The 20,164-nt window shown below is 60.7% G+C and overlaps 2 protein-coding genes across 6 annotated transcripts in view; one reads left to right on the forward strand and one right to left on the reverse strand.

The window, feature by feature from the left end:
• Positions 1-3,315, forward strand: part of LOC310889671 (adenylate cyclase type 10-like) — a 40,913-nt gene extending 37,598 nt beyond the window's left edge. For all 3 annotated transcript variants that reach the window (XM_083817495.1, XM_083817496.1, XM_083817497.1), the window contains 7 exons: positions 104-358; positions 503-841; positions 1,060-1,111; positions 1,360-1,582; positions 1,953-2,060; positions 2,234-2,415; positions 3,083-3,315. In XM_083817495.1, the coding sequence (XP_083673621.1) occupies positions 104-358; positions 503-841; positions 1,060-1,111; positions 1,360-1,582; positions 1,953-2,060; positions 2,234-2,415; positions 3,083-3,296 (1,373 nt within the window). In that variant the 3' untranslated portion in view covers positions 3,297-3,315. The remainder of the gene's footprint in view (positions 1-103; positions 359-502; positions 842-1,059; positions 1,112-1,359; positions 1,583-1,952; positions 2,061-2,233; positions 2,416-3,082) is intronic.
• Positions 3,316-5,181: 1,866 nt separating this feature from the next.
• LOC310889674 (maestro heat-like repeat-containing protein family member 6) lies at positions 5,182-20,136 on the reverse strand. 3 transcript variants are annotated; one of them, XM_083817507.1, is made up of 19 exons: positions 15,159-20,136; positions 14,827-14,931; positions 14,476-14,561; positions 13,921-14,032; positions 13,589-13,675; positions 13,030-13,423; positions 12,385-12,476; positions 11,824-11,916; positions 11,183-11,587; positions 10,417-10,604; positions 10,191-10,328; positions 9,313-9,427; positions 8,756-8,896; positions 8,046-8,222; positions 7,391-7,546; positions 6,444-6,545; positions 5,929-6,031; positions 5,556-5,615; positions 5,182-5,378 (listed from the first exon to the last, which is right to left on the reverse strand). In XM_083817507.1, exons 2-19 carry the CDS (start codon positions 14,827-14,829, stop codon positions 5,188-5,190), a joined length of 2,643 nt encoding a protein of 880 aa, XP_083673633.1. In that variant the 5' UTR covers positions 14,830-14,931; positions 15,159-20,136; the 3' UTR covers positions 5,182-5,187. The 3 variants fall into 3 exon arrangements, with proteins under 3 accessions (XP_083673633.1, XP_083673634.1, XP_083673635.1); XM_083817508.1 differs by having other exon boundaries at positions 13,030-13,210; positions 13,319-13,423; positions 14,476-14,621; positions 14,827-20,136; XM_083817509.1 differs by having other exon boundaries at positions 11,183-11,321; positions 11,433-11,587; positions 14,476-14,621; positions 14,827-20,136.
• Positions 20,137-20,164: the final 28 nt, after the last annotated feature.

Genomic DNA, 20,164 nt, shown 5'->3' on the forward strand with positions numbered 1-20,164 from the left:
AGAGGCCAAAGTCTACCCTGTTTCCCGTGGTGGAAATGTCCAGCCTCTCCAAGCTCAGGCTGTGGGACACAAAAGAGAGAGACGTTTTGCTTCTTCTTGACAGAGATTGCGCTGGCTGAGCTGGACCGGATCACGCTGATGAAGCAGACGGTTTTGAAGTTTGCGGCCATCATAGGGCCGGTGTTTACCACCCAGCTGCTGGCTCACATCCTTCCCACCTGCATCAGGCAGCAGATGAATTACTTGTTGGACGTGCTGGTGGGCGACAACATCATTAAGTGGCTGAAGAACACAGGGGTGCCCAGAGACGTCCAAGATGCTAGAGAGGGGCCGGCCACCTCTCAGCAGGCAGGGAGCGGTAAGTGGTGGCAGTAACGTAGACCCAGGAGCGCTGTAGCTGAAAGGGGCCTTCCCCCACCAGCTTTGCGCAGAGGGAAATTCCCAGCGGCTGTTGAGAATGCCTCTACCACTCTGTCTGAGGCCACGATCCATTGCCTTGCAGGGGCGGAGAGGCCGTCTATGAGCGAGGAGCCCATGGAGTGGCGGGCTGGCGTCCTGGCCTTCTGTGCCCCGCTGCTGCGGGAGGCAGCCTACGAGCTGTGGCCGGAGAGGCAGAGGGCCAACGCGCAGCGCAAGTGTGCTGCGTTCCTGGAGAAGCACGCGCACAAATGCCGGAGCTGCCACGGAGGGGACTTTGTGGCCTTCCACCGCTTTGCCGTCCCCAGTCCCCAGGATGGGGAAGACTGCCAGGGCTCTGCTGACGAGGATGACTGGCACAGCTGGGAGGCCTTGGTGCTCGCTGGAGAACAGCTGAAGAAGGACAGGACTCACACCCCTGAGGGTAGGCTGTGTGCGTGCTGCGGAGCCCCCTCCCTCTGGAAGCCCAGGCCCATGTGCTGGGGACCTGGTGGGCCCCAGCTTGCCAGGGATGAGCCAGGGGACGAGGATGATCACCGCAGCTCTTGTGCCCTGGGTCTGCTCGGCAGGAGCCTTGCAAGCCCGCAGCTCTTAGCCCGGGCTACGTGGGGAGGCCCTTGACACGCTCTCTCTTCTTCCCAGGTAGTGCAAATGCCCTGCAGCAGCAGCAGGCTTTCTCGGAGGAGGAGTTGAGGTGAGGAGACAAGGTTCTGATGATTGTGGAAACCAGTGAGCTCCAGAGGAGACAGATGGAGCTCTGCCGTTTGGCTGCTGGCTGGGACTCCAGCTCTGGGAGGAGGAGGCTGGCTGTGGGGTGGGAGCTGGGATGAGACAGCAGGAAACTGGGCTTTTGTTGCTACCTGTAGGGAGAGCAGGGTCATCTCAGGTGATGCTCATCCGCTCTTTGCTCTCTTCTTTTCCTGGCATCCTGCCGCTGACCAGAGCGTCAGAGCGGTTTCCACCAGAGGGCGAAGGGACAACTGCGCAGCCCAGCAGGACCGAAGAGGAGGACGGTGGCGAGTGTTCCTGCAAATGCGAAGCCATCATCGAATCAGTGCTTGTGCCTTTGGCTCGCCACTATGTGGCCATAGGCAACGCTCCCCGAGCCTTCTATTACCTGCTGGAGTGTGCGGCTGCCTACCTGCACGTCTCCAACAGCTACATGGTGAGTGGCCCTGCTTACCAGCACGCACCGCACCTGGAGTCCACTGCAACAGGACACGCCCGCTAAGGGGCCTCCCAAAAGAAACAGCGGGGGCAGAGCCGGACTGTTTCCTGCGCTTTGCCTCTCCCGCAGCAAGAGACACGGGGCACTGAAGCAGGCCCGTCAGCACAAGCTGCTTTACCTGGGAGGCGGTCTGAAGGCTCCCTTGGTGCCTGAGCTCCGAGCCCACGGGCCACTGTGCTAGGGCAGGGATCGCGTGGGGAGATGCGGGCCCTCCTAAGGCAGGTGCCACAGGAGGCAAGTGGGAAGGACGGAGCTGGCCAGGGGCTCTGCACCGATGCTCACCTGCTGCCTGTGTGCTTGCTCGAAGGCCCTTATGAAGCTCAACGAAGCGGAGGCCCTGAGGAACTCCATGGAGAAGACAGCAACTGCGTTAGACTGCTTTGAGGAGGCGACCTTCTTCAGCCTCAAAGGGGAGGTAAAGCGGCAGGGTGACGCAGAGGGGTGTCCTGGAGGATGGAGCCGGATGCTTTCCCTTCTTGCAGGGGGCGTCCCTGCTATAGCCAGCCCCTGGTACATTTCTGCAGCCTCTGCAGGAGGAGAGGCTTGGGAAAGCGGTCCATGTCTGCCCGTCTCCCTCTTCCTGTGCAGGTCTGCTGTAATCTAGGACGCGTGAAGCTGGCCAAGAAAATGAGCAGGCGGGCGCTGAGCCTTCTGAAAAAGCGATTCCCTCAGACGCGCGCCGGAGCCTTTGTCAAGTCTCTGTGGGAAAGGTTTCAGGGTGCTCTTTGTGCCCCAAACAGAAGAACACCCTCCCTTCCGCCAGAGGCTCGGTAAGCAGCAGAAGGGAGCACATGGGAAAGGAAGAGTATTCTGGTGCCAGGCATTCAGGCCCAGGCCTGCCTGGACTTCAGGCCATACCTACGCTGTCCCATAGCTCATTAGCAGGACCGAGGCATTAAGGCACGACGTGTGGGTCAAACAGCGGGCAGTGCAGCCTCACGCTGCCCCCCTGTGCGGTCCCTGGGCCTTTGGGTAGAAAGCAGCTTGTGCCGAGGGATGCACCTGCTGGCACGTTTCAGATGAGGCCAGGGGTGCCTGGGAACAGAGAGGTGTGAACAGGGAGGACGGGCTTAACAAGGGAAGGAAGGCAGTCTGGAGTGACCTCCAGGGACGGGATGGGGTTGGGTTAAGGTGTGCGTGCGGGGCGGGGAGCGTGATGAGGAGGCGCAGAGTTGCGATAGTCCTTCTCCTGCTGGTGCCTGGCATCACTTCCCCCCCCCTCGGTGCCGTAGTGCCAGCACACCCTCTGTAGCGGTCGGCTGCCCCTGGCAGCACTTCTTCATTTGCCCACTTCCATGCCGGCAGCCCTTCCAGCACCAGCTCCCTTCCTCTGAGGAGGCGGACGTGTCTCAGCCGCCACCCCACTTTCCCCTGCCCAGCCTGATTTGGTGCTCTACAGCCGTGCCTCTGGGCTCAGCAGTTTCTCTTGTGTGCCAGGAGGAAGAAGCTCGCCTGGAAGCTTCAGCAGACCCGCTGCCTCTCCTTACTGGGGCACCTCTACAGCCTGGAGGGCACATCAGGAGGACGGAGGTTCTCCCGCCTGGCAGCTCTCATGAAAGCCAACACGGACAGGAGAATGGACTCCGCTCGGGAAGAAGACTCCCACTCCGCCAACTGCCTTTGTATCCCTCCTCTTCTTAGCGTGTCTTAATAAAACATCTGCTCTCTTATGGTGGTGGTTGTCGGGGCTCGCCAGGGGAGGTTCAGGTTGGAAATAAGAAGAAAGTTCTTCTCAGAAAGGGAGAGCTCGCTCCCACAGCGAGAGATGCGGGGCACTGAAGAAGGCCCGTCAGCACAAGCTGCATTGCCGGGGAGGCGGTCTGAAGGCTCCCTTGGGGCCCGTGTGGGCACCTGGAGGGAGACGGCATGGTCAGGGTGGGACACGGGCAGCTGCCAGGGGCTGGCACCGGTCTGCAGGGCAGGCAGAGCGCTGCTGCCACCGTGCCAGCATTGGCCTCAAGACCGGGGCGGGGAGCCACGGGCCAGGCTGCTCTGTGCCCACAGAGGCCCGTCCCACCCCCACTGGGGGGCACAGAACCCCCAGCGCTGTTGCGACCGCTGGGCTGGTGCCCGGGCAGCTCAGCCTTCCCCCCCTCCCCGCCCCACTGGGTGTCCCCTCGCCTTCCTCTCCGCTCCCAGTTTGCCATCGGGCAGGTGCCTCCCCTCCAGCCTTGCTCAGGGCAGGTATTTCCTCCCCGAGACGGCGTGGGGTGCGTTTTTCTGCCGTTTTCCTTTGCGGGTCTCCGGGAAAACGGTTTGGGAAGCCGAGGACCCGAGCACCCGAGGACCGGCGCGGTTGCGGCCCCCTGCCGCCACCTGCTGGCCAAAAGCCGGTACTGCAGGCTAAGCGGCCCCGCGCATGCGCGGTGGCGCCCGCGCCGCCGCCACTCTCGTCGGTGCCCCTGCCCGCGGCGAAGTGGCGGCGCCCTGCTCCGGGGCAGAAGCCGCGTCGCCTCGGCTCGGCTCGGTTCGGGACGGGACGGGACACCACACCACACCACACCACACCACACCACAACGGGCTTGGTGGTTGGGGCCGCCCCGGGACGGCGCGCGGGGCGAGGCGGCGGGCGGTCGGGGCGCCGCACCGTCAGCAGCAGTTCCTGGGGCAACGGCCCTTGTGCGGGGCGGGGGGCGCGCCGCGCCGCGCCGGACCCGTGCTCCGCGGGGCTGTGGGGTCTGGCGGCGGCGAGCCCGGCTGAAAAGGGGCGGGGGAGGGAGGGAGGGAGAGCGAGGAGAGGGAGAGGAGAGGAGAGGCGGGGAACGGCCCCGGGGGGGGGCGTTGCGGAGTCCCCGCGGGGTCACGTGGGCTGCTCCGTCCCGAGGCATGCTGGGAGCTGTAGTCCTGCGCTGCCGGGCGGCCGCCTCGGTCGCTGCGCCGCGACTGACCCCGTCGTCACCGTCGCTTTGGCCCGCGTAAGGCGTGTCACACCCCGGTGTGTGCTCCGGGGGGGTGACAGCTCAGCCTATGTTCCTGCTTTTAGGTAGCGAGTGACTCTAGTCATATGCGTCTTCGTTGTGATTGGTATAAATTTTTCTCGCTTTTGCGTTCGCTCAGGGAAATTCGGAGCGCGTGCTCAGTGAGAGGGAGTTGCACCTTGGAGGCAGGTAGCCTTTGGAACGGAGGTGTATCTGGGCATTTTAATGAGATTATAATGAGCAAAGTTCATCCAGGGGACGTGAGTAGGCTGTCAGCCAGCCTCAGGGCTGGCCATGCAATCTATCGGCTCCGTACCATCGGGCTCGCTCTAAAATTGTGCTGTTCCTAGCCAAATGGCCCGAGGCCCAGGAAGGCCGAGGCGGTGGGTTGCTCTAACACGCTGCGGCCAGGGAAGCAGAAGCTTTCCTTCTCCTTTCTTGGTTTCGCAGCCTAGCAGAGCAGCTTGGTGCCGTGGAGTTTTCTAACCGTCCGGTTTTCGCAGAAAAAATGACACGTTCAAGCGGTGAAGAAAGAGGGCTGTTTCTTTGGGGAAAGCCCAGCAGAGGGCGCAACGAAGGGAGCACACGAAGGGGCAGGCAGGGCCCGAGGGCTGCAGCTGGGCTCAGCGCTGAGCACAGCTGCAGCAGCACAGCCAGCCAGCTCTCGGGACGCGGGGCCTCCTCTCCCACACTCTCCGGAGCCGGTAACGTAGCGCTTGCAGGCTGAACTCAGAGGGAGCTCGCAGGACCAGGATGGTTTCAGCCACCAGGGAGGAGACCGAAGGGCTGCTGTAGCCCTCCGTGCTTCTGAGTGCTGACGTGGAAAGGAAGAGAGCGGAGGTCAGAGCCCGTATCAGTGGGAAGCAAGCCCAGGAACCCCTCCTGCCAAGGCCGCCCCACCTCCTCGGCTGGGGCAGGGGTCGCAGCTCACTGCCCAGGGTCTTTTCTCCTCCCAGCCAGTTCCTGCTGATAGCCCACTGCCCTCACTCACCCTCGATGATGTTCTTCAGCTTCTCCTCGCGCCCATCCACCAAGTGCTGCCCGGCAAGCCCTAGGTACACACAGCCCATCACAGATCCCGCTGGCCAGCTCGGCCCAGACACAGTCCCCCCTCAGCATCCCCGCCGGCTTGGCCACGTGTGCCCAAGCGTGACGACACCCAAGGAGGCTGCGAGGCACCCGCTAAGCTTCCCACCACAACCGCTGCGTGGGCAGGGGTGGGCGAGGGCGGCAGGGAGCCCCACAGGCACTCCAGGCCCACTCTGAGCAGGCAGTGCTCTGCAGCCACGTGGCTGATTCCGCAGCAGCTGGGGCTGGGGCCGAGCTGCTGTGCGGCACAGAGGGCCCGTGGGGTTGTGACTCACCAATGAACCTGACGGCCGCCTCTTGCAGGGGCTCCTGGGGGCTCCACAGGTACGGCAGGCTCTGGCACAGGTAATCATCCACTCTGCTGCTGTGCCTCAGCAGCTGGAAGAGAGCAGTACATGTGGATGGGGCTGGTGCAGCCTCTCCCCTTGGCCAGGCAGGCCCTGTGCCCGGGACTGGCTTCCCCTGCCGGGACACCTGATGCCCAGCCAGCAGCCAGCTGGTGCTGGGGCGAGGCTTTGGAGGGAGCAGGGGGCAGGGTGCTGAGGTGCCACCCCGCTGCCAGGGGTCAGCTGTCGGCATGCCTGGGACCTGGGAGAGCGACGAGGCTGTCGAAGAGCCTGTACTGCTATGTGCTGGGGGGTGGGGGTGGGGGCGCGTGCGTGGCTGCAAGCTGGGGGCTCTGGCCTGCAGCAGTGGCTAGAGGCAAGGGTTACCCACCCCACACCCTGGGCCAGGGCTGGCAGGCCTCGCCTGGGCCAGGTTTTGGGAGCCCTCGGGCAGTTGTCCTTACCAGGCACTTGCCAACCCTCTGTGGCTGCGCTGTCTCCAGCAGGTTCCTGAGCTGCTTCCACTTGAGGAGCTTGGCAGCACCAAGGAGGGCTTCCCGAGAGGCCTGCAGAGCAGCAGAGAGCGGGAGATGAAACAAGTGCGCGTGGGACAGGACCTGGTTGTCCCGCACGTCGTCAAGGCTCGGGGGCTTTCCCGGCCCTTGCTGGGGAGGTGCAGCAGCCGGGGAAGGCGTCTGCCAGAGGGTTCAGTGCTCGAGCAGAGGTGTGGGGCAAGCACCAGGCTTGGCAGTTTGTGCTGCTGGGGCTGCAGGACAGAGGTCCCCCAGAGCTGCTCATCTGCAGCCAAGGCCAGGAGGCAGCCGAAGCGCTGCAGTCACCGAGGCGCCGCGGCAGGAGGCAGCCGGGGGCACCACCCACGGGGACCCCAGCAGGCTGTTCCCTAGGGCCTGGGCTCCAGAGCCCGCCACCGCGGACACAGGGCCAGAGCCCTGCCCTGGCTGCAGCTCCCTTCCCAGGCCGGTGCCCGTGAAAACTCTAGTGCCTAGGTATCCGTGGCTACGCACCACTGCTGAGCACTGCTGGGAGCAGGCAGGGCGGGCCTGGAAAACGCCCGTGCCCACCTTCTCGGCCCCTGACAGCTCTAGGGCTGCAGGAAGCCTCCCAGCGGGCTGTTCTGTGGAGGGCGGCGTGTGGGGCTGGATGTGGGGCAGGGAGAGGCCCCTCCGCTCTGGCCCTTTGTGTGGGTGGAGGCGCAGCAAGGGCAAAACGGCTGTGGTGGGCCTGGTGCACGCACGGAGGGGCTCTGCACCTTTCTTCTGGATTCAGGAGCTTCGGCCCCAGGGTGAGGCACGTTCAGAGGGAGCCTTGCTAACAGCCCGTGCCCCTGATGCGCAGGCCCTCCTGAGGGGTGTTGCCCCCTCAAGCGACCGCTCAGCTTAGAAATCCCCACCTGAGCCACACACTGGTTCTGGTCGTGCAGGTGGAAGAAGAGGGGGAGGAGGGTGCTCTGCACTTGCTTCTTCATCTCCGTTTCATGGGTGCCCTCTGCCACCTCCATGGCGTCCTTGCAGAGAAGGATGGAGAGCTCTCTCACGCAGCTGGACTCCTGGCGAGACAGAACAAGTGAGGACCTCAGTCCAGGCTCTTCCGAGCTCACAGTGAGCAAGGGGTCGGTGTGGCTCATAGGGAGACACGCTCCTGGCTCTCACGCTGCAGTGAGCTGTGGTAGGTAAGGCCAAGCGTGCAGGCAGTGCAAAATGGCTCAGGACGCAGGAAGGGCAAGGCAGTGGGTTGCAGATGCTCCACCCTGGGGCTGGCAAGGGGACACGTGGCAAGGGGAGAAGCTGCCACGGGCAGCGAGGGGCCGAGGAGAAGTTGCCGTTGTGGAGCACACGTCTGCAGGGCTCTGCACAGGGAGGGACTGCCCCAGCAGGAGAGCCCAAGAAGCACCAAGCAAAACGTTTCCAGCACGTGGCCAGGGGTCGTGGTGGGAGAAGAATTCGCAGGCCAGTGAGACACGCGGAGAGGGACGCACCACCCCCAGGCCACGTTCACGTGCCCCGTGGCCACGCTGGCCAAACCTCCGGCTTGCCCACCAGCCTTACGTTTTCAAAGAGGGGCAGGAGCCTCTCCGGCAGCTGCAGAGCGATGGGGCCAGCCACCTGCCCATCTGCCAGCCGGAGTGCGTTGCGGAGGACAGTCAGGGCCTTCATACTGATGTCGCCGTCGGCATCCTGCAGTTGCTGCATGACCTCTGGCAGCAGGCCTTGCAGAGTTACTGCCTGCATGAAACACAGCAGTTCTTTTTCAGAAACACCGAGGACCACTCCAGCAGAAGCCCTTTGCTCACAGCGGGCGCAGCCCAGGGCAGAGGTCTGTCTCTAGGCCAGCACGGAGCATGCTGAGGCCCCTCGGGACAGAAGGCTGCTGCCTTGGGTTGCCGAAGCAGCCACTTGTGTCAGCCTGGCCCCGTGTGGGGGCTCATCTTCCCAACCTCAGCAGGATGACTGCTCTGGGTAGAGTGCTCCTGCAGCGGAGGCAGCCCCGCGCTGGCCGGCCTGGGGCCTGGCATTGACCTCTTCCTGGCACAGCAGGAGGTGCCTTTGAGCGGACACCGGTGCCGCTCTCCTCGTGCTGCACGGTCCAGGGGCTGGCCAGAAGCGCTCAGGGGCCGATGAAGAAGGCAGTGAGAGCAGTGGAGCCACTACCGCCCCTCCCGATTCCTGGCAAAGTCCAAGCAAGCCTCTGCGGGCAACAGCGCCTGCAGCCCCGCCCCAGGTGGATGCCGCCACTTGGCCCAGATGCCCCCACTCACTGTCTTGGGTCTCGTAGACAGCACGACGAGGCTTGTGACCGCCATCCTACGCAGCACCAAGGACTGACTGTGCATGTGTGACTGAAGAAGGTTCAGGATGCAGTCGTCGATGTGCTGCTCAAAGTCGACGCAGTCCAGCAACTGAAAGACACCCAGCAGCCCCGTGAGGGCCTGGCCCAGCCGGCAGGACTCCTGGCAGTACGCTGAATCACCCCTCCCACACAGCTCGGGGCAAGGGCCCCGGAGCCAGTCACAGCTCTGCCTCGCGGCACGCAGCGCAGCTCCCTCGCCTGCTGCTTCTGCCCGCTGAACCACTTGCAGCCTTTTGCTCCCTGCACTTTCGGAAGAGGTTGTGTGCAGGGAGCTGTCCACGAGGACGGACAAAATGCAAATGCTCCAGGCCCGGTCCCTCAGTGGAAAAGGCCTCAGTGACTGGGAGGAGAGCGCAGTCACCAGCCCAGCTCCATCAGACTGGCAACTTGGCCCCTCCCCTATCTGCCAGACAGCCCGGAGTTTCAAGGCACCTCGGAAAGGCACCACTTGCCGCTAGGCCCTACCTCCGTGAAGACAGCCATGGCGACGATCTCCTTGTGCTTCCGTCTCTGGCAGAGACCCGTGACTGCCTCTTCAAACGTCGAGGTGCAGTAGAGTGGCGCTTTGCTTCGCAGAGCCCTGGCCAGGGGAAGAACGCATTGGTAGCACCAAGCTGGGCAAACGAACCTCCTTGGGACTGCGCAGCCAGCGCTAGCTGCTATCCCATGGGCCAGGCCAGGGCAAGGCTTGCATTTCTGCCCTCTGCTTCAGCAGCTGGTGCTATCCGCTTGAGGAGAGGCCGCCCGCCCTTCGCCATACACCTTGCTTTTGCAAGCATGGAGGGTGACGAGCATAGATGTGCTCGGTTTACTGAGAGACGCCCCGCCTACACGCAAGTTGTGGCCTTCCAACAGATGCCATTTCCTGACCGCTTCGGATCCCCAGGCCCCCGGGCCTTCCCGTGCTTGCTGGCCACCCTTCCGGCTGCTCTGCCACACAGCTGCAGCGCAGGCTGCGGCACTGCCTGCAGAGCCAGCCCCAGCACTCTCCTGTCCCGCTGGTCCCCGAGGAAGGGGCGCTTTGGAAGGTGACAGGTCCTGCGAGTCCTCCTCGTGCACCGGGCAACAGCAGCCCTTCTCCCAGGAACTCTCAGAGGCAGCGGCGTGGAAATCACAGAATGGACCGTAGGATGGCTCGGGTCGGAAGGGACCTTAAAGATCAAAGCGGCCACTCCCCCTGTCGGTCTCTTCTGAGATCCCTCCGTCACCAGCACTCAGGGTCAGCGTTGTCCCTCAGACCCCTGGGCACACCCCAGCAGCCACGAGGAAGGGGATCACGTGGGGCCCTCCACCTCCGGGAGAAGAATGCCAGGGGAGACAAGGACAACTGATGAGGCGCTCACCTAGTCAGCACAGCGACACCTGTGTGGAAGGTCTCAGGGCTTAAAAGCATGTCCCAGCCACCCTGCGTCTGGATGTCTTCAACCAAAGCGGCACCCTTCAGGTGTTGGAAAAGCGCTCTCATGGTCATCACAGCAGTCCTGCATGCAGAGCACAGCGTGCGTCACATGTGGAGCCCCGGCCCTGGCTCTGGCCTGGGGCACAGACCTGGCAGTGGGGATGGAGCACCTGAGAAAGCTGCCCGGGGGCCACATGCGCTCCCCCGTCTGACTGCTGCTCATGCTGAAGTCCTGCAGCGTGCACTCGTGGGTGAAGGAGATCTGGAAGAGCACGGCAACGTAGGACTTGTGGAACAGGGACTGCGCAACGCCTTTGCTGGAGGGCAGCTGGAAGATCTTGTGCATGGCACTGGTTACCTGCAGAAAACAGCCAGGCGCAGCTCTCAGTGCACGGATGTCCCTGCAGCACTGTCAGAGCTTGCGGGTTGGGGGGTGGGGGAGGTGAGGGCGAGGCGCCGCTCTGAGCTGACGGAGACACCAGGGCAGAGCCTGCTGCCTGGCTGCCTGGCCTGGGGCCCAGCCCCAGCGACTCTCTGGGGTCGGCTCTGCTTTGTGTCACGGGCAAGCCAGCTTTTCGTATCCAGAGCAAAGGCCCCAGCAGTCCCCGGGGGTCCTGCCAGCTGCCCTGGGCTCCCTGGGCCACACCTTGCAGCCTGCTTGGGCCAGGGAGCCGCCCGGCCCCGGGCTGCCCAGCAAGGCAGGAGCAGGTGGGGAGGGAGGAGGACGGAGAGTGGCAGCGCCGGGGCGGGCTGCGTGCCTGTGCGCAGTGGGGACCCAGCAGTGCACGTGGCCCTGCTGGGCTCTGGCTCCCGGGCCCCCTGACTGGGGAGCCCCAGGGGAGGCTGTCGTTCGGGAACAGGGGAAGAGTGGAGGAGGGGACGGGGAGGGGAGTGCAGCCCCGCTGGGGGTGAGCGAGGCCTGCTCCAGGAACTCACAGCCCAGGAGCGGACGCAGCTGTGGTGTGGGCCGAAGCCATCGTGCTCAGGCCCTGTGCGTTGCATCAGCAGGCTTCTCAGCACGTCCTCTGCAACGCGGGGCTCGGAGACCATCGTCTGCCACATGGCCGTGGCAACCCTGCAGAGACAAAGCATGCTGTCGGTGGGGCCACCCCAGCCACCGCCCCTCGGCCTGTGCCGGCCCTGGGCGTCCTGAGCTGTGCCAGAGGTGGATGGGTGGGCCCCATACCTATCGCACCACGGGAAGGCCTCCAGCAGGCCCTGGACCGCATGCTCAGGGTCCAAGGAGGTGATCTGGAAAAGGGTCCTGTTCAGGCTGTCCAGGAGTGACTCCTTGCTGACTGACACCAGGCAGTCGTGGATGATCTGCATGACCCATGGCACCTGGACGAGAGACGAGGGAGAATGGAGCAGAGCACAGCCATGGCCCCAGCTGCCACCAGCAAATGCTTCCCTCCTGTGGCTCTTTGCCAGCCCGAATGGCTGTCGGGGGCTCCCAAGCCCTGGACGCAGGCCAGGGGGAACAGCCCCCAAGAGGGCAAAAGCACAGGGCAATCTGTCTGCAAACTGCTAACTTCCATCTCTGAGTCTGTGATCATATGCAACACATGGGCAATCACCTTTGTGTCAGCGACCCTGGGCTGTGTCATGCCCTCCAAGACGGTGAGGATGAAGGCCCTCCTCTCGATGGGGAGGAGGAAGCTGCCAAATACCTGTGGGAGGGAAGACATGTCACACAGCCTGCCCTGGTGGCGGGGCGCAGCTGAGCGGTGGGGGCAGCTCTGGAGAGGGAGCCAGGGCAGTGCTGGCACTGTGCCCCCAGCACAGGCAGGAGCAAGGGCTGGCCTGGGCTGGGGTGACTGTAGCCTCAGTGGCTGCGGAGAGGGAACCGCCGCGCAGGGTGAAGGCAGGTGGTGGAGGTCAGGGTCGGGGCACACTTGGCTGTGTGTGGGCAGCCAGGCCTTGCGGGTGGCCAGGACAGCTGGAGCTGCGGTGCTGATGCTGGCCACTGACCCCAGCCTTTGGCTACTCCCTGCTGAGACATGGTGGGACCCCGCAGCCGGCTTGCTGGTAGGCCGTGACGGACCCTGCCTCCTGCCTACAGTTCTTGGGGCGCTGGTTCATCCAGGTCTCCTGTCAACCTCACAGCCGAGAATCCCAGCGAGGGAGGGGCTGATTACCGTCATCTCGTTAGCAGTCTCCTTGGGCAGGAAGGTGCTTGGGCATTCCTCCTCCAGCCTGAGCTTTGGATGGGCAGGTGTCATCATGTAGCCTGGGCAGCAAGGGAAACAGAGGGTGGGTGAGTGGTAGGAATGACGGAGAAGCTGCTGCTTGGAGAAGACAGCTGAGAACATCAAGGAGAGCTCTGTTTGTGGCAGGGCCCTGTGTCTGGCAAAGAGGGGCACTCTGCGTTGGGTGGGGGTGGGGACAGGAGACATGCCGGGGAGGAAATGGGTCTTCTGTTGCAAGGGGGAGAAGGGCAAACCGCCTCGTAGTCTGCAGAAAGGCCAGAGAGTTTGGTCCGGCTTTCTGCTCTGAAGCAGGAGAGAAGCCCCGCGATGCTGCTACTGCTACAGGCTCTCCAGTCCGCTGGTTCTCAGGAGTGCCACTAAGCCACTGCCCCAGGGGACATCCTGCTGCTCCGACAGGGGCTGTGGGAGCCCCCTAGGGTTGGTGCAGCACGGCTGCTCCCCTGCTCCGCTGTTGGAGGAATTTGCCGCTCCTTCCTCTAGCTGGGGAGGGCGGACAAAGCGGCACAGCACCGTGCCTGGTGTTGACTGGGCCCTTGTGTCTGGAAGGTGCCGGCCCGCCCCAGCCTCTCTTACTCTGTCGCACCATCATGATCCTGTGGATGGCGTGCAGAGCCTCTGCAGACGCGCAGCTGATGTCGTGGTCCTCCTCGGCACAGCACAGGGCGAGGCACCCCATCAGCTGCCCGAGGAGTGGCACAGGCTTCGTCTGGAAGGGGCAAAGGTTGACCGTGCCCGCTCTGTGTCTGGACAAGTCCTGGGGGTGAGAGGATGGACAGCGGTAGCTTGGCTGAGCTGGTGCGCTTGAGACACCAGGAAAGGGTGAGGGGGTGCTTAGAGTTTGCCTGAACCACCAGCTCCTTACCTGCACCAGAGAAGCGGGGACCAGGACCTCGCTCAGTCTGGCAATCCTCCCCACGGCACACCGACGCGCTGCCGCTTTCTGGGATTCTGTGAAGGGCAGCAGGGCCTGAGAGGAGAAAAGCTGCTGGTCTGCCTTGGGATGCGGTGGCAGCTCCCGTAGCGGCAGTTCTGCGAAATGCCGGGCAGGGTTTACGCAAGGTGCCCAGGCTTCTCCTGAGCAAGAGAAGAGCCTGGAAAGCGGGGCTGCCCCGTCGCGGCCTTGGGGACAGACCTGCAAGATGATCTCCAGGGTGGTGGCAGTGTAGCCTGGCGAAGCACACACCAGCACTTCCAGCACGCTGTCCAGAGATTTCAGAATCTGCAAGGAGGATAGAGCGGGTGGGGCTCTCTTGCTGGTCTTTCCTCATGGGAAGCTGGCTTGAATGCCTGCTGCCTGAGGCAGGCCTCAGCTGCCCAGTGGTGCCAGCAACCTGCCCGGTGGTGTTTCAGGATCTCTGTTGTCTCTCTGCTTCTCCTGTGGTCTTCCAGCAGCCAAAGCTAACTAGGAAGAAGTGCGCGGGAACTGACTGGCAGCAGGCTCTCTGTAGCTCACTCAGTGCTTACCTGAGCATAAACTGAAGCATCCAACTTGCCCCTCTCCCTCTCTGGAGCAAGAGAGCAGATGGTGTTGATGCAGGGGCCGAGGTGCTGTGACAGCACTGCTAGGTTCTCTTTGCTGCAAGGAGAGGAGAGAAGGCGCCCGTTGGATGCTGGCACTAGGAGCAGTGCCCGGATGCCCTGGAAGGGTGACCGTAGATGTCAGGGCCTGGAGTCACCAGGTGGGACCCGTACTGGGTGGGCAAGGCTTGTGTGGAAGCATCTTCTCCCTCTCCCGTGCTGCTGAGCCAGGGACAGAGGGCAGTCATGGCATGCAGTGCCCAAAGCCCTTTCCAGCTCCTGCCTCTCCCTTCAGGGAAAAAAGCCAGGAAGGGAGACAATGGAGAGCCCCTGGGCACGGCACCCTCTGCCCTCCCATCTGTCCCACTGATGGGCAGAGCGCAGGGGAGAGCAGAGGCCCTAAGACAGAGCACCGAAGTCCTGCCGGGACGGGGGAAGCCTGCTGCTGTCAGGCCCATGCTGTGGAGAGGCCCTGGCCAAGCCAAGGTCTGGGGAAGGTACCTCCTTTCAGTGATGGCGTACGCAGCTTGCCAGCCCAGGAACATCACGGCGCGCAGGTGGGCAGAGGATGACTTAGGCAGTGGCATCTGGAGGGAGACAGCATGGTCAGGATGGGACACGGGAAGCTGCCAGGGGGTGGCACCGATCTGCAGGGCAGGCAGAGCGCTGCTGTCACTATGCCAGCATTGGCGTCAAGACCGAGGGGGGGCACAGGCCAGGCTGCTCTGTGCCCACAGAGGCCCGTCCCACCCTCCCCTGTGCACAGAAACCCCAGTGCTGTTCTGACCGCTGGGCTGGTGCCCGGGCAGCTCAGCCTTCCCCCCCTCCCCGTCCCACTGGGTGTCCCCTCACCATCTTCTCCGCTCCCAGTTTGCCATCGGGCAGGTACCTCCCCTCCAGCCTGGTGCCGCAGAGGGTGCAGATCGAGGCCAGAAACTTCAGCTTCGAGTCCTCTTCCTGACAGTGAGGGAGCAGAGAGACAAACAGGGAGGGTGAGAGGGCGGCAACATGGCCAGCAGGGCCACTGCACCGCGGGGCGTGCAGTGATGGCACGAGGGGCCAGGAGGGCAGCAGCTCAGCACAGCCAGCAGCCCTCCAAGAGCCTGTGTGTGGGCAGCAAACACGGCGGCTCCCAGCTGGGAGCAGCAGGCTGAGCCTCACGCACTGACAAGGTCTGCAGTTACCTTTTGGGTGCCAGTGAGAAACGCCCAGAAGTAGTCACAGGCTTCCTTGTCCTTGCCCTCCAGCGGCCTGCTGGAGGCAGCAGAAGCAGCATCTGATTAAGAAAGAGTGGGCAGAGCTGTAGGCCGGGCAGGAGGCAGAGGGAAGAGCCGTGCCCTCTCTTCAGCCCTGTGCCCACTGCCCTGCCAACTGCAAGCCCTGGGTCAGAACACCGATGCCCCCTCTCCTCAAGGTTGCCGCTGGCAGCAGAGCAGGAAAGGTGCCTGTCCTGCAGCACCGCAGCCTCCTGCCAGGTGAGCAGCCTTCTGCTGCCTGTCCCCGCAGCAGGAGCTGGGTCCCCTCCACTCTCTCCCGCTGGGAGCCTCCCCTCCTGCCAGGGGAGGCTGTGCTGGGGCTGGCTCCTGGCTCACAGCCGCCCTGCCCTTCAGGAACCGGCATGCCCCCCGCCGGCTGTACCCCACTGCTGATGTTCCAGGGAAACGGGCTCGCGCTGCAGAACAGGGTGCACTCGCTGACTTTGGTCCCGCCCGGCCCGCTGCGGACCCTCGCTCGCTTGGCTTCCTCAGTGGTGGCAGTAGCATGGCAGTGCCATGCTGCGGCACTCGTCCCTGGCGAAGCCCCGACTCCAGCCTGCTGGGGAGCCTTGGCAACTGGGGCCAGGCTGGACGGGCCCAGTGGTGCATGCGGGTGTGAGGCCCGGGCACCTGAGTCCTCTTGGATGCCCCAAGGCCCCTGTGTGCCCTCACAGCCTCTTGGGACCTCCCCGTGGCTCTGTGGTGCGTCCCAGAGTGCCAGTGTGCCCGAAGGACCTCCCTTTGTCTTCATGGGCACACCAGAGCCTTGCCTCTCCCTCTCAGTGGCCAGAGCGGCCATGGAGGTAACCTGGCAATCCTGGGAGACGTTCTGACAGAAAAGGTCTGCTAAAACACCGGCAGATGCAACTGCCAGGCAGCCTGCAAACTGCTAATCCTTCAGAAGGCCCAGGTGGCCTCTTGGAACTTTAGCTGCGTACCTAAGAAGCAGAAACCTCCCTAGCGACCACTGATAAGGGCAAAAAGGAGGAACTCTAACAGCAGTTTATTGTCTGAAAAGGTGAAAAATACTTTGGGAAAGGGGGAAAGTAGGAATGTCAGCCCCTCTTGGCTCTTTAAGCTGCAAGAAAAGAAAGCAGTTTGGCAAATGTAAGATTTTTCTCTGAGAGAACAGGAAACGTCACTGGTTGTCGCCAGTGAAAGATCACAGAAAGTAGCAGCATCTCTTGGCCGATCTAATAGGAGGTGTCCTACACCCTCTTACATCTCTGTGACACAAAAATGACCTGGTCTGGACCAGAAAGGAAGCCCCTCTCTCTCTCTAAGAACTTCTCGTGCCACACAAACTTTCCCTTTTCCTCCAGGACTTCCTAAACAAACTGGACCTTCGCTAGGGACACCTGGCTGACTCTGAACTCCCTAAGGCAGGTCATCTTCAAAATGAGACTTGTTATTTTAAGAGGGCCACACCTGGGCCCTCTTTGGGGGGGGGGGGCGGGTTGCCTTCTGAAGTCCATTTTCTTCATTGACCCTTTTCTGTGGTTGTTTTTCTCAATTAGGCTGTTTTTGAGGTCGGTTTGAGGGATCAGTTTGATCACACCTGATACCGGTAACATTTGGAATACGTGTATATACATGCACGTATAGGTAACCAATCGTAAATACATTCGCTTCTTTACTAAGGATAGGTTTGTAGTAACCTTTAATATTGATCCTTGAGTATTTTCTCGGGTATTACTACTGATTGCTGCTACCGTTGATTGCTGCTTCTATTGATAATAGAGATGTATATGTGTGCTTCCCTGTTAATAATTCATAAGAGGTTGATGTATACCTGCTTTCTTAATCATTGGTATGCTCGTGATTTGTAGTAACTTGTAGTGAAGTAAGGAAGCTCAGGAAAGAAAGCTCCCGTGTGCTTGTGTCCTACAGAATCCCGAAAACTCACCGCTGCAGTCTCTGCACACTCGCAGGCCAGGTAACCCTTTAGGCTGTGACGCTTGGCAAAGGTTGCTGTCTAAGATTTACTCAAGCTTAACAGAAATCGTATGTGTATCACTTCATTGTGAGTATGAAAAGCTTTATCAGGAGAAGAGTAAATTCAGTTTGATTTTGAGCAGCATGAGCTCTTTTTAATTCAGTTTATCTAATGTAAAATCAGTTTAAGAAAAAAGGAAGTAGGTGAAAGCCTAAATGACAGCCAAGCCTCAAGCCAGAGCAGGACATTTAGAGACTTGATTTGCTATTGTTTCTTAGATCCTTCTCTAATTTTAGAATGTAAGGAAATTCCAGGCAAGACATTGTGTTGACCTGCTAGTCTGCAAGTCAGAAAACAACAAAGGGAATGGAACATCTTTAGTCCAAACTTCTAGTGCTTCTGGCTACAGATTTTAAACAGTCTCAAATTAGATGTGCAGACTTCAAAAAAAAAATTAAATTTACTAAATAAAATCATGCTGTACGTTGCACTGCAAGATACATGGGAAGTATTTATTGACACAGTAGGGATTTAAAAATAGTCATCGGTGGAGGGAACTGCTAGTGGAGGGAACTGCTGTGAACAACGACTTCTCTTTCGCCTACAGGGGTGGTGGGGTGGGCATGGGCGAGGCTGCTCTGTGCCCACAGAGGCCGGTCCCACCCTCCCCTTTGCACGGAAACCCCAGTGCTGTTCTGACCGCTGGGCTGGTGTCCGGACACCTCAGCCTTCCTACCCCTCCACCCCCACTCAGGGGCTGCCTTTGTATGACAGAGGGGGGCACTCCTGGCTCCAGCAAAGCCCCCTCGTGAGGGCTGCTGGCTTCTGGTGGCTCCCTCAGCTGCTTTGAGGGCTGCACGCTGTGATCTCCACTCCACTGCAGAATACATCTGCCCCGGAGCCCATCGCCTCGGGCGAGTGACTGCTGAATGGCAGTTAACAGTGCTGCCAACAGAAGGCGTTTCATAGTCCACAAATTCCTTTAGCTGCCATTTCACAGCCCCACTTACAAAGGGAGCCCAAGCTTTCTCTCTCTCCAAACCATAACCCTAACCATACCAGAAACCCTGACCTTAACATTAAACCTAATCCTAGTCAACACCCGGGTATTGTTCCAACCCCACCTAAGGCTTACATGAAAAACTGCTCACAAGGGAAGTCTTTTAGTAGACCTCAACTTCATTTTCAGCCCTTTCACAGCCCCATGCATCAGGGTAGTCTGTGCTTTAGCTTTCTCCAAACTCACAAGAGTGGTATGAGCTTTATTTTTCTCCAAACCCTACCCCTGCCTCTAAGTCTAACCCTGGAGAGCAGCCAGTTCCAACACCCACCCCACCGTAGGCCTCCCATGAAACGGCGCTCACATGGGAAAACTTCTGTTAGCTCTCAACTGTCTTTAGAAGCCCTTTCAAAACCCCACTAATAAAGGGAGTCCGCACTTTCTCTCTCTCCAAACCTAACGCTTACCCTAACCCTAACCATGACCCTACGTCCAACACCCACCCCACCTATGGCTCCCAGGAAACAGTGTTCACAATGGAAATCTTTTGGAAGCCCTCAGCCTCCTTTGTCAAACCTTTCACATCCCCATTCCACAAGGCGGTCTGCACTTTCTCTCCCTCCAAACATGTAAGAAACTAAGTTGTGTTTTTGCGGTAGAGAACTAATTTTCTGTATTCAAAGGTAGCTGTGTAGTCATAATAAGGAGAAATGCTAAGTAGATAAGTGGACAGTAGAAGGCCTCACTGTTCCAAAATAAGGTAGAAGCTTGAGAAAAACAGGATGAGCAGTGTGAGAACAGTAAAACAAAGATCACAAGTTCTCAAAACATAAGAAAGGAGAAATTAAAGGGTTGAAAAAAAGAAAACTTGTACATATATGGTATAGAGGAGCGTCGAGTAGCTTGTGAACCTGTAGTACTCAGCCAATGAGGAAACAGGGGAGGTGATCAGGCGTCGGGTAATTGGGAATAAAAGGAGCCGGGGGGGGGTCCCGGTGGGGCCTCGGGGCCGTGCAGGGCCGACCCGGGGCCGGTGCCACTCCCCCCTTACCAGCAGAGAGGTTAGGAGTTTTAAGAAGGAAATGAAGCCTTTAAGTGAGGGCCTAGCAGAACAGTCAAATCCACTTCTAAGGCCTAATTTGTATTCCTGAGAGGGAAATGTCAATCTTGAGTACGTTATTCACTGGAGAGGAATGTTTAGGAGGGAAATGATTTGCCAGGCAGCTATGCAAGAATGGGAAAGAACTAACACCCCCCCAGACCAAGAGTAATTCCGATAGAGCAGAAATATCCGCTTATCCAACTGAAACAGTAACAGCCCACAACACAGAACTCATATGAGAGACTCGGGGTCAGAATTAGAAAGTACTCGGGGATGAACCCTGAGGACCCAGTGGCCCAAGGGTTGATACCTGTCCCCTGCTGCTGGTTCTGCGGAGTCCTGCTTTTAGGCACAAAGACCTAGGACCAGCCCTTCAGAAACCCACGCTGGCTGCTTCTGATCCCTCCATTGTCCCGCATGTCAGCTGCAGCGCCTTCCCTGGCCCTGGCTCAGTGCTCATCGCAGCAATGGCTGACATCGCAGGAGAAGCCAGCCCACTCTCTTTGGGCACTCCCTCAATGCATGACTTTTCTCCCTTTGGACCCTCCAGCTCTCTCCCTACTCCCGGTGCAAGGACGGAGTAAGAGAACAGCTGTGTGGTGCTCAGCTGCCTGCTGGGGTTCTAACACGCTGTGGCCAGGGAAGCAAAAGCTTTCCTTCTCCTTTCTTCTTGGTGTGTTCTCCCGGGGGGTGACAGCTCAGCCTCCGGATCCTTACCGAGGAGGAAGCCGGGGGAGAGAGCGAGCAAGATGCACCTGAACCGTGAAATCGTCCCGGCAGCACGCAGAGCGGGAGCTGCGGTGAGTGTCCTGCTGCCTGGCCCCTTTCTTAACCTGTCCCGTGGAACGGTGGAGAACAGGATGGCGGGGGGTGGGGGGGGACCGCTGCTCGGGGAG

This window comes from Anser anser, assembly GCF_964211835.1.
Source record: "Anser anser genome assembly, chromosome: Z".
Lineage (NCBI taxonomy): Eukaryota > Metazoa > Chordata > Aves > Anseriformes > Anatidae > Anser > Anser anser.